Raw genomic sequence first — 18,950 nt, 5'->3', positions numbered from 1 at the left:
CCCTCTCAGTAGGCTTGTCTCTTCATCCCCTTAACAGGGTCTTTCACAGATAAAAAGTTTTTATATAATTTTGTGAAGCCTAACCTATCATTTTTCATTGTAAGGATCTGTTGATGTCAAGTTTAAGGAGTCTGTCTAGTTGTAGATCTTGAAGATTTTCTCCTAAGTTTTCCTTAAAAGTTTATAGTTTTATGTTTTACATTTGAGTCAGCGGTCCATTGTGAGTCAATTTCTGTATAGTGAATGAGACTTAGGTCAAGGTTTATTTTTCTGCCTATGGATGTTTATTTACTCCAGCATCGTTTGTTGAAAAGGCTATCTTTCTGCCTGAATTGCTTTTGCAGCTTTGTCAAAAATTGGTAACATGGGTCTATTTCTGGGTTCTCCATTGATGTATGTATCTGTCCTTCCGCCAGTACCACACTGTCTTGATTAGCTACTATATAAGTTGTGAAATTGGTTTAGACTGATTCTTCCTACTTTAGACTTCTTTCTCAAAATTGTTTTAGCTATTTCTGTTTCTTGGTCTTTTCATATAGATTTTAGAATAATCTTTTCTGAATCCATAAACAATGTTGCTGAGATTCTGATAGGAATCGCTTAAATCAGTATATTGGTTTGGGGAGAATTGACATCTTTTCTCTGTTGAGTCTTCCCATTTTCTTCATTTATCTAATCCCTCTATTTATTTAGATCTTTGCTTTCTTTCATTAGTGTTGTGTGGTTTTTAGCATTCAAGTATTATACATGTTAAGTTAGATTTATACCTAACTTATACCTAAGTTTTAAATTTGTTAAAACAATTGTAAGTGCTCAAACTGTGTTTTAAAGGATGAATATAGTAAGCGAAGGATATTCCAGACAAGGGAAAAACAATGTGCAAAGAAACAGAGGCTTGAGAAAACTAGAGTATATAGTGTAGAGAGAGAGAGAAGATTCAAGCAATCAGTGAAGCCGGATTGTAGAGGGCCATCACAAGGAGTTTGGTGTTTTGTTTTGTTTTAGGAAGTGGAAAGCTATATGTGATATTGCAGTGGTGTGGCATAATCAGGTTTTGTTTTTGTATGTGTTATGCTAGTTAGTAGTGAGGATGTACTTGAGGAGGCAGAAACTTATAGCAGGGATACAAGGTAAGAGCCTACTGCAATAGTCCAAGTGAGAAATGATGAGATGTGAGGATAATAGTTCAGTTTTTGTACATGTGCTTTGAATATTTGCAATGTTTCTTCATGTCTTTTGGAAATCTACATAGAGTTGATCATTTATGAGGGTAGGAATCATGTTTGTCTTACTCAATACTTATCTCAGGCAGAAAGTACCTTGTTTAAACACAGGTGCTCAATAGGTAAGTATTGAGCCAATGAATGCATGAATTATATGTCTGTTAAGCAATTGGAAATACAGGACTAGCCCAGAACATAGGAGTTTTGCCTAAAGATAAGTAGTTCGTGAGTTTTTGGTATATAAATTGTTGATAATTTAACTGACAAAAAAAGATTAAATGATTCGGGGAGAATTTTGGAATTAAAAGACTAGAAGGCTGAAATTGGACCCTAGGGAGTATCAGTATATAAGGGATAAAGCAGAAAACTGAAAAGGACTGGTAGTTGTGGCGTGATAAGTAGGGTTATATAAATGCAAGTGCAAAAGAAGAGATGCACAAAGGTCATGTTGGGATAATGATTGCAAAGAAGATTTAGATTTGGAGATTATGACTGTATTATTGTTCCCAAATAAGAGTTTTAGTATAGTAGCCTGTACAGATAGAAAATAATGTAAAAAATGTGATGGTGAAAGTAGGGAGAACATGAGGTAGCTTGGGTCTAGGGAAGGTAAGGTTGTTATTTTAGGGGAGTGTAGAACTGAGCATGTGACAAGGATGCTTGGTGGAACAGTCTCCCAGAAGAGTTGGGAAGGAGAAAGTTCAATAGAATGGTGAATAGACTTTCCTTGTATGGTAACAGGAACATTGCTATAGGTAGATTTAAGGGAAGTTTGGGGGATTTTTGTTTTCTAATTAAAATTTGGTCAGTTTTTTTTTTTTTAAACATTAGGGCTCTTTTTGGTATTAATACATCCATGTCCTTTCTCAAGGAGAGTTTTGAGATTGTTTTATTTGCTAATTTTATGTGAACTATTTTTTTCCAATTATATTAGCTGTTTATTATTATTATTATTATTATTATTATACTTTAAGTTTTAGGGTACATGTGAAAAATGTGCAGGTTTGTTACATATGTATCCATGTGCCATGTTGGTGTGCTGCACCCATTAACTCGTCATTTAGCATTAGGTATATCTCCTAATGCTGTCCCTCCCCTCTCCCCTGGGATCTAGAACTAGAAATACCATTTGACCCAGCCATCCCATTACTGGGTATATACCCAAAGGACTATCAATCATGCTTCTATAAAGACACATGCACACGTATGTTTATTGTGGCACTATTCACAATAGCAAAGACTTGGAACCAACCCAAATGTCCAACAGTGAACTATTTTTAACTTACAAATTTTATGTAGATTTTGAAGAAGAAGAAGGAAAATGGGACAAACTGAGAATAGACAGTGGGGAGTAGTAGGAGAAAGGTAGAAGGAATCCAGTTCATTTCAGGAGAAAGAAGTAAGGGGGCAGAGTATAGACTAGTGGTGCCATCAGTCACTTTTCAGGTAGAGTTTGGTATTGCAATTGAAGGTCTTTGTATTTCTTTTCTATTTATTTATTTTTTTGAGATAGATCTCACTCTCTTGCCCAGGCTGGAGTGCAGTGGTGCAATCATGGCTCACAGCAGCCTTAAACTCCTGGGCTCAAGTGATCCTCTTGCCTTAGCTTCCCACGTAGCTAGGACCACAGGTGCGTGCCACCACACCTGGCTAATTTTTAAATTTTTTATAGAGATGGAGTCTTGCTATGTTGCCTAAGCTGGCCTTGACCTCCTGGGCTGAAGTAATCCTCCTGCCTTGGCCTCCAAAAGTGCTGATATTATAGGCATGGGCCACCTTGCCTGTCTCAGTCATTGAATTTCACCTGATTTTATTGACCTTCCAATGTACACTTTAAAGTATTTTGCCTTTGCCCTTCTGGAGATGTTCTTATTTGGATTATTAACTTAAAAATTGTTTAGTAAGCAATGTATTTGTTGAACTCTCATTACAAGTAATGCATATAAAACAAAAATATCATTTATTTCCACAGATAGTTTCTATGTTACATGGGGAGCTCGGCATAATTCAGGAGCAAGGGCAGCCCCAGGACAACCATTACCTCCACATGGAAAACCACTTGGAAAACTAAACTCTACTGATCTCAAGGATGTTATTAAAAAGGTATAATATGAATCACTAATTGGAACTGGGATTTGGTCATTATAGTCTTTTAAAAATATTTATTGTAAAGATTTAGAGGGCATGAATATGATAGATTGTAGAATAGGCAAAGCTGGTTCTTATCTTTTGGAATTTAGTCCATTGTGGCAGACGTAACGAGATGCACCTGTACTTACATAGATATGTGTAAAATTGCTAAGATACATTTTGGGCAAAGGTGTGTTGGAAATATTAATGAGATTTAATATTAATCAGGAAATTACTCTGGAGCAGTGGTTGTCAAACTTTAGAGAGCGTTAGAGTCATGTAGAGATCAGAAAATATGCAGATTCCTGGGTCTCATCCTCTTAAGTGTCAGATTCATTAGGTGACCCAGGTAGTCCAGATGTCTAACAGGCTCCCAGATGATGCTGATGCTGCTGGTCCACTGAAACTTTGAGTAGTGCTATCCTAGAGAGTTTCTCTTTTAAAGTTTAGTTATAATCAAGAAGAAGAAACAGTATTGCAAATGATTGCTTTAAAAATTAATATTTATATTGAATGTTAGTGTGGATTTTATATTAGGAAACGTTTTTTCATGGTCTGGTAAACTGATTCACCTGGAATGGATGTTGCAAAGTTTTGAAGCATTGAAAATTGTTAAGTATGTAAAGTCTAATTTTCTTTCTCCTTTCCTGCACTCTATCAGGTAGTCCCTGGCAGAGCATGGTACCTGTGTTAGCTTTTGATTCATTCCCAAGCAATGCGAAAGAACATTCACAAAAGAGTTTTTAGGCACTAGGTTTCTAGAGTTTGGGGATTTTTTTCATGGTCTATGCACACTGATTCATAACAACTATTAAAATTTGAGCAGTTTTCAAGTTTTATAATTAACCTGCTATCTCATGCTGCTTTTTACTAGTGTAGCAGTGACCAAAAGTAACTGATTTTCCCGGACCCTTGAACTTGTTTGACATGAGTTTTTCCTTAGAGAGTGCCGATTTATTTATCCAGGATTACCAGACATATAAAATATTGAGTGTGAGATGATATGTAGTCACTTTACCTTTTTTCTTGAATGTATCAAAAATATAATATTTTAACCTAGGTAAGTAACATTTTTATTATGTAATTAGGGCTTATATTAACTATAAAATATTCTGATTTTTTTAAAAGGGTCTTATTCATTATGGACGAGATAACCAGAATTTAGACATTTTACTTTTCCGTGAAGTCTTGGAGTATATGTCTAGGATAGATAGAGTGCTGAGTTTCCCTGGAGGTTCACTTCTGTTAGCAGGACGCAGTGGTGTAGGTCGTCGGACCATCACTTCTTTAGTTAGTCACATGCATGGAGCGGTCCTGTTTTCTCCAAAGATTTCCAGAGGATATGAACTGAAACAGTTCAAAAATGATCTCAAACATGTGAGTTGCCCACTCTCTTTTGCTCTATTTGGTTTTAAATTACATTGGTTATTATTCTAAACATCTTTAAAGACCTTTAGTTCTCTGTTATACAATATAGTCTTTATTTTAATTTAGATTATTTTTTCCATGATTATTAGAAAATTATATTTTTATCTATAGACAGGAAAGAGAATACCATTAGAATTTCTAGGACCCAGATACTCCAGGTTATGGGATGTTAGACAGACATGAATGATAAACAGAAGGATGGAATTTACATAGGAAATATATGGGTAGAGATAAAAATGATCTACTTGTTTTAATTTTAATGGCCTAGCTGTAAAATAATTAGTATTTACTTAGGGGTTGGATTTACTTTCCAAATTATATGGCCAAAGTTTGATTTTTAATTATTAAAATGGAAATAAATGAATAAATAAACATACGATACTGGCATACTTTACATACAAATACAAAATGTTAATTTTTAACTGTACCAAAAATACTTAAAGGGCACTAAAAAATATTTTCTTATTTTGCAGGTGCTGCAACTTGCAGGAATTGAAGCACAACAGGTAGTTTTACTTCTTGAGGATTACCAGTTTGTACATCCTACATTTTTGGAGATGATCAATAGCCTTTTGTCTTCAGGCAAGTGAACAGTTTCTTTTCAAAGAAAATAAAAATAACATAAAAATTATCCAAGTAGGCCGGGCGCGGTGGCTCACGCCTGTAATCCCAGCACTTTGGGAGGCCGAGGCGGGCAGATCACGAGGTCAGGAGATCCAGACCATCCTGGCTAACACAGTGAAACCCCAACTCTACTAAAAATACAAAAAATTAGCTGGGCGAGGTGGTGGGCGCCTGTAGTCCCAGCTACTCGGGAGGCTGAGGCAGAATGGCGTGAACCCCACAGGGGGCGGAGCCTGCAGTGAGCCTAGATCACACCACTGCACTCCAGCCTGGGTGACAGCGAGACTCTGTCTCAAAAAAAAAAAAAAAAATTATCCAAGTAAAATTATCTTGTGCAGAATTTACTTTGTTTTGGAGAACTTTTGGCATAGTTCTTACTTAGGAGACATGGTGTTAAACATGTTCATGGCAGGAGAATTGAGAGACTCCATTTTTATAAAACCAATAATTTAAGACATATAAAAATTGTTAATATTGAGTATTGGTGAATATTCAGAAAAAATGACTTTTACATATACTTTTGCTGGTTTCTGTTATAACCTTTGGGAAAATTATCATCTAGGACTTATTAAAAGCTGTGCCATACTCTTTGATGTACCATTCTATTGTCTGTTGGAATTTAACCCACAGAAATAAAAGAAGTAGTATGTAAGAAAATAGGTAGTATAATTTATAATCACAAACATTTGATAGAACCTTCCTATCAGTAGTGGCATGGTTGTATAACTATATAATAGTATGGCCTTAGTATGGATATATGAATATACATATACTCCAGATATATGAAATTCCACATAATTCTACAGATTATTGCCCACACTTCATGTGTCTGGAATATAGTTGCATTCATTAACCTGGAAAAATGCACATTCTCCTTCTTCAGTTGGATATTACGAATCAAGTAGTAAGTAATCTTGTTTGTTTGCTTGTTTATTTATTTATTTTGAGGCAGAGTCTTGCTCTGTTGCCAGGCTGGAGTGCAGTGACACGATCTTGGCTCACTGCAACCTCCCCCTCCCAGGTTCAAGTGATTCTCCTGCCTCAGCCTCCTGAGTAGCTGGAATTACAGGCATGCGCCACCATGCCTGGCTAATTTTTGTAATTTTAGTAGAAACAGGGTTTCACCATGTTGGCCAGGATGGTCTCGAACTCCTGACTTCAGGTGATCCTCCCACCTTGGCCTCCCAAAGTGCTGGGATTACAGATGTGAGCCACCGCGTCTGGCCAGTAATCTTGTTTTTTAAAAGAAGAAATTAAAATTATTTTTAAGGAAAAAAGGAACTTATACGTACTTTAAGTATGCATCTGTATAATAGAAAAATACCACTTGAAAGAGGACTATCTTAATACAAATACTCTCTAGAAATTTATGGCTAAGTGGGCTCTCTATGTATCTGGAATTCTATGGATTGTAGAGATATTTATTGTTTTATGTTTTCAAGATTTCTATGGTTTGAAAATCATTACTCACATTTTGCCTCTGAGATAGGTTCGAGTCTTGTTTTTCCTCTGAGATATAACATGAAGCATTGTCCATTTATATTCCTCGGCATTTCTCACCCCTAATTGCACGTTAGAATCACTAGGATAATTAAAAACAACAACAACAACAACAACGACTAAAAACGAATTCTTTGCTACTACCCTAAATCTATTAAATTAAAATCTCTGGGGTATGGTGGGAGTATCATTTGGCTATTGTGACTCCCTAATTGAGTCTCTGCAACCCAAACTAAGAACTGTTGCTACTCTTCTGCTGTGGCTGTGTACCCAGCAAATTGTGGTACTCTCCTGTTGTCTGTGGTGTTACCTGAACTTTTTGGTGTTTTCCTGGGGAGGATGCTTGCGAATTCCTGTATTTCTTCCTTTTTTTTTGAAGAATTTATGAAGTTTGTTAGAATCTTTCTATGAGTAATCACTGTTAGTGATTGGGAAGAAGTAGCTTAGTTTTAAACTTGGATCAAGAGTGTTTTGTTATTTAAGTACAAAATAAACCTTAAAAACTAGTTTCAATTGTATGGATGATATCACTGTGGGGATCAAAGGACAAAGTTATATGAACTCATTTTCAACTCAGTTTGTAATAAATACTTGCTTTGTATCATGCTAGTGCTCTGAGGAGAAATTTTCTTCAGAATTTAACGGCTTTGGTTAAAGAAAACATTTAATTTATAATATGTAATATTTAAACATTAGTGCCCAGATGAGAAATACAGACCAGGATGCTCTAATTAGACAAGTGGTAGATCCATTTCTGTTAAAGAGTTGAGGGATAATGGCTTAGTGAAAGTGGTAGTACTTGAGTGGACTTAAAGCGTTCCATCTTTTGATTTTTAAGGAATACATTCCTGCGTATTGCTTCGGTTGTCACTAGATGGAGACCTTGTTCATTTTGGCTGACAAGAGACCAGAAACACAGATTTTTTTTTTTTGAAAGCAAACATTCAGATAAGCACTAACCCAATAATCATTATTTTAACACAAATTGGTCTTTATTACCAAGATATAATTGTAAAAATGACAAGTCAAATTTTGGCATTTTATTTTCAGAGGAAGTGTTCAGTAGGCTTGGTTTCTTTTTTCTATTTCAAATTCTTATTCCCTAATGTGTATAATATACAGGTAGAGCTGGCATTTTTTGCTAAATTTAAGGAATCAAAAATATCTTGGTATGTCTAAAATTTAAAGAAAAACAAATGCAGATTTATGTATGCATGTGTTCAATTATGTACAAACTTGTGGGGTGGGGGTGGTCTAATGCCTCTTAGTTGAACCTAAAGAAAAGTAGGGATCAGACTTTGATGGGCCCTATATGAATGCATTATTTTGGATGTGTAGCAAAGGACTTTTCACTAATGTTATAGTTTCTTGTGAATTGTAAACATATTGGCTTAACAAATATTTATTAAATGCCTCTTATATGCAGGGCCAAGTTTTAAATACTATGATAATTTGTAGAAGTGAACAAGATGTGCTCCAGGCCCTCTATCTTTGAGTCTGTCTTTAAGACTAAAGTTGTAGTCTTAATCAACTTTGATTTGCCTTTCATCATTCTATTCATCATCATGATTTGGCCTGCATTAAGTAGCAGGCCACGGACCAGTTCTGATTTCTAGTACAAGTTCATCTGTTCATTCATTCATTTATGTAAAACATATTTTTGTTCTAGATACTTAGGTAAGAGTATTCTAGGGTTAAATGTTGAACATTACCCAATATTTGTCCATAGGAATTTAGAGTCTAATTGGAGATAAGAAGGAAGTAATTCATTATTAAATGATGTGATAAGTGCTAAAAATTGATATATTTGAATAGTATGTGAAAGAGAAAGAGTGTTTAATTAGCATATGGGCAGTCAAGAAAGGCTCATGGGCGTAGCAGTTAGGGAAGTAGCATCTTGAAGGATAAGAATTTATTGGGTATCATGATAGGGGGCAGAGGATGACTGTAGGTATACATTCCAAGAGGAGAGAATATTTTGTTATATTTATGGAAAACAAGTTTATTGAGGCTAGAGTACAAGGTCTTATGGAGGAAGATGGAAAAAGAACCTGTAAAGGTAGACAGATGGCTAGTGTATGACTATTTTGAGTGGTTTGCTTAGGTGTTTGAATTTTATCAAATGATGGCTATAGATAAAGATTTGTGAGTCACTTAGAGGTAATAAAGTTTGTGTATTTTTGGAAAGAAAGATCGAATAAGAGCAGATTTTTAAATACAAAAATTGAAAAAGCATTATTTATTAAAATGTTTTCAATTACTCTAATATTTTTCTGTAGGTGAAGTTCCTGGACTCTATACTCTTGAAGAATTAGAGCCCTTGCTGTTACCACTTAAAGATCAAGCTTCACAAGATGGTTTTTTTGGACCAGTCTTCAATTACTTCACATATAGTAAGTGACATAGAATTCATTAATCAAATCAAACTGGTTTGTATGAAATATATACCATTTAATTTGCCTTATTTTCTCATTAGATTGCAAAAGTATCTTAAGTCTTTTTTCTGGAGCTTTTAGAAAGTAACACATAACTAGTGGATAGGCTAGCCTATAATAAAAACACCTGTATTAGTCTGTTTTTACACTACTAATAAAGACTTACCTGACACTGAGCAATTTACAAAAGAAAGAGGTTTATTGGACTCAGTTTCACATGGCTGGGGAGGCGTCACAATCATGGTGGAAGGCAAGGAGGAGCATGTCATATCTTACATGGATGGCAGCAAGCAAAGAGAGGGCTTGTGCAGAGAAACTCCTGTTTTTAAAACCATGAGATCTCATGAGAGCCATTCACTATCATGAGAATAGCATGGGAAAGACCCGCCCCGCTCCATGATTCAATCATCTCCCACCAGGTTCCTCCCACAACACATGGAGATTATGGGAGCTACAAAATGAGATTTGAGTAGGGACACAGAACCAAACCATATCAATACCTCAGCAAAATTTTAGCAAACAGGAATGATGAAAGTATGGTAATGTTCTTTGGAATATTTACCTTGCCTCTGTTTCATGTGGTGAAATTAGTGCTACTTTAGTACCTCCTGTCTTAAAGAAATATTGAACCATTTAGATTGTGCCAGACTTAATAGTTTTAAAAAACTAGCCTTTTATTCATAAAGAAACAGTTTTATATGCACTGTAGAAATCCAAAATTGAAATAAGTAAAAAGTGAGGCAATAATCACATCACCCAGACATTATGACACTTACATTTTTTGTGGACATTTTTCAGAGTCTTTTTTCTTAACATGCACATACACAAATTTCTAAATGTTCTTTTAACTAAAATAAAAATCATAACATAATATTGTTTTATATTGTGCTCATTTTAAGAAACAGCTCCTACTATTTCATTTGAGAAAATTTTGATTTCTTTAACCCAGACCATGTATAGATTGCCTGATTCTATTATTATTCTTATCTATTTCTTAGGAATTCAGCAAAACTTGCATATTGTCTTGATAATGGATTCTGCAAATTCAAACTTCATGATAAACTGTGAGAGTAATCCAGCTTTGCATAAGAAATGCCAGGTGTTGTGGATGGAGGGTTGGTCCGATAGCAGTATGAAGAAAGTAAGTTTAACAAATATTAAAAAATTTAAAAGCACATTTTATTTTTGAAGTTATTGATTTTCACAACTTCTCTTTGGTGTTGGTTATAACATCACCTTAATTATGGCACCAAACATCTCTTATGTTTGGAAATGTCTGTTTTCCTCATACTCTTGCATCATAATTTAGTTGAATATAGAATTTTAGATTGAGGATCATGTTCTTAATTAAGGACCCCAGAGACAACTATACTTTAAAATTTTATGGGTTTAATTAACTAGCCTATTACAGGCTGTCCTAGATTTTAAAAAAATCATAGCAAGTATTTAACAATTAAAAATTTTTAAATCCTTAAAAAATATCATCACTATGCTGTGTGTTTGGAGGGGGATGAGTTAAAGTGTGAACTCATAACACTATCTTAACTGGAAGCCTCTTATTTTTACCTCATTTGAATAAGTAATAATTTTCAACATTGTTTCTTTAAATGATATTCATATTCTCAATCACTAATTTCTTTATTTTTCTATAAGAGAAGTATAGTTTTATGCCTGTCGTGATTCAGAGTAAGGAGTGTAATTTGAGATAAAAGACATGGTTTACAGATGAGGTAATATTTTAGTTACTGAAAGATATTTAGCTTGAGGAGGCAACATGAATAAGAGGCATTCACTAAGAAATAATTATTGGGTGCTTAGTAAGTACCACTGTTCTATATATGTTGAGGACATAGCAGAGGAAAAAAAAACAGAGAGAAATCCCTGCCCTCATGGTGTTTACATTCTTCTCAGGTATATCTGCGGGGAAAGCTTTCTAGGTGAAGGTCCTGGGTAGAGAGCATGTCTGATGATTTTGAGGATCAGTAAGAGGCCACTTCACCTGGAGCAGAGTGATTGAGGGGAGAGGGGGCGAAGATGATGTCAGAGAACTAAGAGGAAACCAGTTAGCATGGGGCTTTGTAAGCTACTACACTGTATAGGAGTTCAGCTTTTCCTGAGAACTAACTTACTTTTGGATGCTTTCACACAGAAATATTCTGACTCACTTTTTAATGGGATTACTGTAGTTTCTGTGCTGAAAGTAGACTATAGAGGGCAATGGTTGGAGCAGTTACAAATGATTGCAGTAATCCAGAGAGAAAAGGATAGGTTGGGCTAAGGATGTAGTGGTAAGGTGGTGAGAAGTGGTTGTATTCTGCATATGTTTTGCAGTAGAAACAACAGGATTTGCTGACAGATTGTAATAAAGTGTAACAGAAAGTGAGGGGTCAGTGATACTCCTGAGTGTTTTGGCTTGAGCAACTAGAAGGATGAAATGACCATCATTTGAGACAGAGGAGACTGTGAGAAGAACATATTAAGATGAGACTATGAGGCCTTCAGTTTTAGATGTGTTAAATATGAGATACCAGACATTGAACTTATAAGTTTGCGAAGGCATTTGGAAATATAAGCCTGGAGCTCCAGGGGTCAGGCATACAGAAAAAAATTTGAGGAATTATCAGAGTGCAGGTGGTATTTAAAGCTGTAAGAATGAATGAGAGAGTAAGAATAAACAAAAGAGAGCAGTGATCCAAGACTGAACCCTAGGGCACTTCAACATTAAGAAACTGGGGAGATGAAGAGGAAGAACCAATGGACACTGAGAAGAAGCTGCTAGGGAAATAAGAGGAAAACCAGACAAACATTATATTTTAAAAACCAAAAGAAGATAGCATGTCAAAGGAAGAAAGTATGATGAACAATGAAAGTAGATAAGGACTAGGAATTGATCACTGGATTTAGCAACGTGGAAATCGTTGGTGACTTTGATAGAGCAGTTGCAGTTAGTAATGGAAAAAGCCATATTGGAGTATGTTTCAGGAAGAATGAGAAGATTGGAGACAATGAATGTGGGTACACTCTTTTAAGGAATTTTGTTTAGAGGATGAAAGAAACGGGTCAGTAACTGGAGGAAGGAGGGGTAAAAATATTTTATTTTATTTTATTTTATTTTCCAAGACAGTGTCTTGCTCTGTCGCCCAGGCTGGAGTGTGGTTGTGCAATCTCGGCTCACTGCAACTTCTGCCTCCTGGCTTCATGCGATTCTTCTGCCTCAGCCTCTCGAGTAGCTGAGATTACAGGTGCCTGCCACCATTCCTGGCTAATTTTTGTATTTTTAGTAGAGACAGGTTTCACCATGTCGGCTAGGCTGGTCTCAAACTCCTGCCTCGGCCTCCCAAAGTGCTAGGATTATAGGCGTGAGCTACCGTGCCTGGGCCTGTTTTTTTTATTTTTATTTTTTTAAAAGATGGGACACACTATAATATATTCATATGCTGTTGAGAATGATTTAATAGGGAAGCAAAAAATATGTGATGCAAAACAGGGAAAAATTGCTAGAATAATATCACTGAGTACGTGCACAGCAAATGGATCTAGTGTACAAATGGAAGAATTAAGGATCGGCGTTTCCTATGAGAATGGAGGAATCATTTGTGATAACAGGAAAGAAAGCAGAATAGAGGGGGATAGATCCAGGTAGGTGGGCAGGTATGGTACTGGGAAGTTTGGGATGCTCTTTTCTAATTGTTTCTGTTTTCTTAGCGAAATAGGAAGATTATCCCCTGAGGGAAAGAACGAGGGAGGAGGCTTTGGAGGCTTAAAGAGACACAAGAAGACATGGAAAACAGTAGTTTGGGAGAGTGAAAGAGGGAAAGGATTAGGAGAATGGAGTATGATAGGATTCACTTGAGGTTAGTGATCATAGAGTTCAATAGAGGCCAAACAACATAGTTTTGTGTTTTTTTCTCAAGCCATAGGTGCTCTGATGGGTGCAGACCTTGAGTAGGTGGTTACTTAGATTTGACCAGAATTGGGACTTTGGTGCTTGAGTATGACAAAACAATTGAAGGCCAGAGAGTTGAGAATATTTATTAGAATATAATTATTTTGATTTACCATGGAATTTAAGTTGGTAAGGTGGTAAATTAGGATAGGAAGATGGTGAATGACAGTGAAGAGGTGGTCAAATTGGTGGATAGTAGGTTTCCGTGGAGTTTCAGGATTTTGATGTTGGAAGGGAGTAAACTGGGAAGACAGGAGTGTAGTGATAGAAGAATGGGATGTTTGAAAGTGAGATTATGGAAGGATTTCACTTAGTGATAATTAAAAAATCTCATGATTTGACTGTGTAGGTGAGTGGCTGACAAAAGGGTGGTGGCTAAGAGGAGAAGAGGCGTCCAAGGGATTGAGAGGTGAGGGTATTAGAGGGATTATCTATAATGGACATTGAAATTGAGAATAATTAAGAAGGTAAGACAAGGATTGTGTTGGAAGGAGTGACAGTGAGCCAAGAGCTAAAATTATTTGTGGAACGAAGAAATGACTGGACTGGTAGATGTCTGCACCATGGAGGGTTAATGGTTACTCTAGCCTGATATTTAGGGAGCTTAGTGAGGATGATTTTGAAGTAGTGATGAAGTACAAGAGGGCACTACCTCACTTGCAGGCCCGGTGGTTCAAGGACATGATATTGCATGGTGTGGTTGGGAAATAGAGAGTTCATGTGGCTGCTGCACGGGGTATGTGGAACATTGTAGTGGCAAATATCATTAAAAGCTAGACTGGGGACAGATAAGGAGGGGAAGTGTTTAAGTGCCATGACTTTGAATTTTATTTAATAAGCAACTAGAAGCAATTGAAAGTTAGTGTGAAGGGGTTGATAGGATCCATCAGTTTTAGATATGTTAATGTATGAAAATGTTAATATATGTTATATATTATGTTATGAATATGTTAATATATGAAATATATGAGAATATGTAATAGATGAAAATAAAGCAAATTAATAGGCTTACTATGTCCATTCAACTCTTTAAAAAGTACCATTTTTACTTCAAGGGAAGGAACAGGGGCAAATCAGGCTGGCAGACTTTGCTAATTTAGGATATTGTTTGAGGATAGACCATTTTAAAGAAAACGAGTTCCCAAAGAAACAAATTAACGTTGATTTAAAAATATAAGTTTAAAATATTCTCACATAGGTTTAAGTGTTTTGTCAGAAATCAGTGAAGGCATACTCTCTGTCACAAGAATTATGGTACATTCAAACTCTGCATTAATGAAGACATCTTTTGGCTTACATTTTTTTTTCAGTCTGAGAAATTTAAAAAATGATTTTTTGACCTAATTACCAGGATCACTTGTGTTTTCCTCTTGCTGGTAATTTCAGCTCTATCAGGTGAAAGAAATTGAAGCTATTTGGCTTAATTTAAAATTTCAAAGTTGTTACTTTAATTTTTTTTCGGGAAACTAAACTTTCTTTTGTATATTCTAAAGTAGCATTCTTGTAAGGTTATCTTTAATAATGATATCTGCTTATGAAACTGTATTTGCTTATTTACAATAGTGGCAAAATGCCAGCCATAGTGAGAATATACTTTTTAGAATGATCAGTTATGAAATTATTGATTATAAAATTATTTTTATTTACTTTTAGTTTTTATTTGAAAAAGCTAAGAATCCTTGCTACCCCACTATGCCATGAAGGCATTTTACTAGTTTTATGCCAAATAAAATATTTTTATTATTGTATGTTTTTAAATGGCATTGTGATTATTTTCTAATTCAATCCAAATTGTAATTTCCTTCATTTCCTATAGTCTCACCATTTCAAGTGAGCTTTTCCCAGTGTGCGATTGCAATCAGTTAATGGTTGATATGTGTCAAAACGTTGTCTAGGAAATCATTTCTTCTAAAGATTTCTGTGTTATTTTTGTCTCTTAGTCTGGAATGAATCCTAGAAGAAAAGTACAATCAATACTGACTTTTTTGTGTGTTAAAGGTTTTTAACTTATGATATGGGACTTACACTTTTTCATAGTGATTTTCTTTTTATGTTTTAGATACCTGAAATGTTATTCAGTGAAACAGGTGGTGGAGAAAAATACAATGATAAAAAACGAAAAGAAGAAAAGAAAAAAAATTCAGGTAGTATTTGGATGAAATCAGTTTGATCTGGTTTTTATTTATGAAATAATTGCCATTTTTTAATGCTACAGATCCATTAAAGATTCATGATTATAAATTTGAATAATGCTAAATGTAACAAAATTAGATTTCTTCTGATGCAAACAAAATTTTGAAGCCCTTTTTATTTTTAAATTAATGGTTATGTCATTTAACATAGAACCCAACAGAATATCTACTGTGAGAGTTCAAGAAGTTTAAAAATTATTTTTCTGACCTGAGTGATTTGAAGGACCTACTTAAATTGTTTAGAGTCTTTGGCAAGCACCCTAAACTTTTCATATTAGCTTATCACTTAGATATGGCACAGAACTCTATAATTTATATATGAAAAAGTTTTATGACATTCTTTGAATATGGGCTTAATCTTTTCTTAGCTATAGTATTCTCATTATTTTCTCTTCAAATTAATTTTGATTGTGGTCTTTATTTTTATACTATAGCTTATTAACTTATTTATTTAACCATCTAATAATCAAATATTTATTGAACTTGTTTTATACTGTACTGGGCTGGATATTAGAGATCACTTAGTAGCTCATAGTCCAGTGATAGTGAGAATTGTGTTATATAAAAACGTAAATCTCTGATATAGCAAGATAAGTGATGGTAGAAGTTTATATGAAATACATTGGAAAGTAAAACTTCAGACTAGCAGATGTTATGGGAAATAGACATTGCCCAGACAGGCAGCTTGAGAAAGTCATTCTGGTTAGAGTGAGTAACATGGGACAGGTTTGGAAAAGTGAAACAGGCATTTTATGAAACTATAAATAGCCTAAAGGGCTGAAACATAAGATGTATAAATAAGTACTAGATGAAGAGGGAGGAAAAGGTTGGCATGGTCAGGTAATGAAGAGCTTTCTGCATTATGCTAAGGAGTTTGGATTCTAACTTGCAGGTGATAGGGCATTATTGAGAGATTTAAAAGCAGATTTTACCAGAGTTTTGTTTTAGAAACAAATATCTTTATATATCCCTTTCTTCACTTATTGGAAAATAGATTGGTAATAGGAGAAGCCAAAAGCAATTACGTCACTTTAGAAGTTTGTTGTAGTAATCTAAGAGAGACAAGATGAAGGCCTAAACCAAAGAAGAGGTAATAAGAATTGAAGAAGGAATGGACTTGGTGGATTTTAGGAGGTAATCTAAATGAGACTTGATGATTATGTAATGGCTGTGTGTGGCAGACAAGAAGAAGAAAGAGTCAAGGATGTTTTTTTGGGATCTGTCTTGGAATATTCATTCCAAATTGATTTCATTCACTGGGGCCGGGAATACAGATGCAAATTGTGTCAGTGAGAGGAATATAATGTGTTTGATCATGGATATATTGCATCTAGTGTGAACTTATTCTTAACTTTTTGGCTTTTGAAGTCTTGTTTCTCCCTGTATCAAATGGGAGTGGATAGGTATTTTGTGTATTGCTTTTCTGTTCAGCAGATTGTATTTAGCTCACTTTTAGATTACTGTACATGTGTTATATAGTCCCAATTAATTTATATGTTATGACAACATGTAGATTTATTTTTCTTGCAACAATAAAGATGTTCAGGGGAAGTATATAACAGTATATTGATGCTACTAAAACTAGAGAATTCAAAATTCCTAAGGAAGATGGGAGCTGTGAATAGTTGTCTAGGAATGCCTGCGCATCTTTAAGCAAAGATGTTATCTCATATTTATAATTATATAGCATGGCAGTATTTTGTATAAAATAACTATCATTAGGATATTTTCTCTTATTTTTAATGAATCATACATATAATAAGTTATTTTTATTTTCTATTTTTTTCTAGTTGATCCTGATTTTCTAAAATCATTTTTATTAATCCATGAATCTTGTAAAGCATATGGTGCTACACCAAGCCGATATATGACCTTTTTACATGTGTATTCTGCCATTAGTAGCAGCAAGAAAAAGGAATTATTAAAAAGACAAAGTCATTTGCAGGTATAGTATTGATAATCTTGAATTATTTTATCTATATATAGGAAACAAGAGTTTTGTAAATCACAATGCTATGTTGCAGGTGGCATATATCTGGTATTAATAAATGTACTGTATTAAAAGCCTTGGAAAACAGTCTCACTTTCCAACCTATATTGCCCTGTAGGTTTTAGTAATGATTTGTATTTTTTTTTAATTCAGTGGTTATTTCTTTTCTTCGCTGGTTGGCATTTATGGATTTTTGATAGCTTATGGTACTCTATTTAAGAGTCTCTTTCCCATGAAAACATTTTTAGAAATTAAGAAAACTCTGTTATTTGGCTTAAGATGATACAGTGGACTTTGGGGACTTGGGGGGAAGAGTGGGGTGGGGAGGGATAAAAGGCAACAAATATGGTGCGGTGTATACTGCTCTGGTGATGGGTGCACCAGTATCTCACAATTCACCACTAAAGAACTTATGTAACCAAATACCACCTGTATCCCAATAACTAATGGCAAAATAAAATAAAATAATCATAAAGAAAAAAGAAAACCCTGTTATTAACTGAAACATAATATCCAAGATTATATTTTATAATAACCTTTAAAATTAAAATTATATTTTATAAAGTAATGTTTTCATCCATGTCACCTCACTTAGTACATTCTGAACAATTTTCTTTCCGTATTTCTTTAATTATAGAGCTTTAACTTAAATGTGACATTAGAATGTCAGCCTCTGAAGTTGTTAGAGAACATTTCCTCTCTAAAGTTTTAGTTTCCCTTTGTTAGGGTAATAAAGTAGGCTCCATCTTAATTGACATAATTATCTTTATCATTTCTAATGATTCACTTTCATTTATATTAAGGTATTAACTATACGGGCTTTGGGGAGGGTTAATTTCCTGATTTAGTTCTCTATGGTACTTTGGATAAATTACTTTAACTTACTGTTTCGCAGCTTAATTGGGTCAGTGGTAGTTGTATGTGAGTGTATTAGATAAAATTCATATGGAACAAACCTAGCTTAATACCTGTACTTTATGTTGGGTGCTCAATAGATATTAGTTACATTCCTTTTTTTGCCATTACTCTTTCCCCAAATCTTCTGATTTGTTAGGTGACAAAAACATGATAGAAGGTAAAGAATACTTTTCCTGTACATCCCAGGGTTCATTATTCTATTGTTTGGACAGTAGGATGGGGTACCACAATGGCCAGGCCAGGGTGAAATGCCTACTCAAAATGCAGGTAAGGCAAGTGAATGACAGCCCACCAGAACCATATGTGAGAAAGTCTCTTACAAGAACAGTGAATATTAGACAGACAAAACCAAGTCATGTCTACTATAAAAAAGAGTGACTCTTGAGTCCTTTTTCCCAATCAGTGAGACTGAAATTAGAAAAGGTTTAGTGAGTTATCCCTTGCTTGCTATTTTCTCTCCCATCTAATGTAATGGTAAAAAGTGTTTTTTATTAAGTTCAAGGTTTAAACTATCAAATATGTATTTATCTGTTTAGCTTTTCTATGATGCTTTTTTTCAAGTCT

The 18,950-nt window shown here is 34.7% G+C and overlaps 1 protein-coding gene across 3 annotated transcripts in view; it reads left to right on the top strand.

The window, feature by feature from the left end:
- The window catches only part of DYNC2H1 (dynein cytoplasmic 2 heavy chain 1), a 380,957-nt gene that overhangs the window by 98,627 nt on the left and 263,380 nt on the right, over positions 1–18,950 (top strand). For all 3 annotated transcript variants that reach the window (XM_030828784.1, XM_030828782.1, XM_030828783.1), the window contains exons 48-54: positions 3,196–3,326; positions 4,482–4,730; positions 5,255–5,363; positions 9,185–9,298; positions 10,339–10,481; positions 15,346–15,430; positions 17,269–17,423. In XM_030828784.1, the coding sequence (XP_030684644.1) occupies positions 3,196–3,326; positions 4,482–4,730; positions 5,255–5,363; positions 9,185–9,298; positions 10,339–10,481; positions 15,346–15,430; positions 17,269–17,423 (986 nt within the window). The remainder of the gene's footprint in view (positions 1–3,195; positions 3,327–4,481; positions 4,731–5,254; positions 5,364–9,184; positions 9,299–10,338; positions 10,482–15,345; positions 15,431–17,268; positions 17,424–18,950) is intronic.

The sequence above is a fragment of the Nomascus leucogenys genome, chromosome 15, assembly GCF_006542625.1.
Source record: "Nomascus leucogenys isolate Asia chromosome 15, Asia_NLE_v1, whole genome shotgun sequence".
Taxonomy (NCBI): Eukaryota; Metazoa; Chordata; class Mammalia; order Primates; family Hylobatidae; genus Nomascus; species Nomascus leucogenys.
This window is presented reverse-complemented; position numbering and strand designations above follow the sequence as displayed.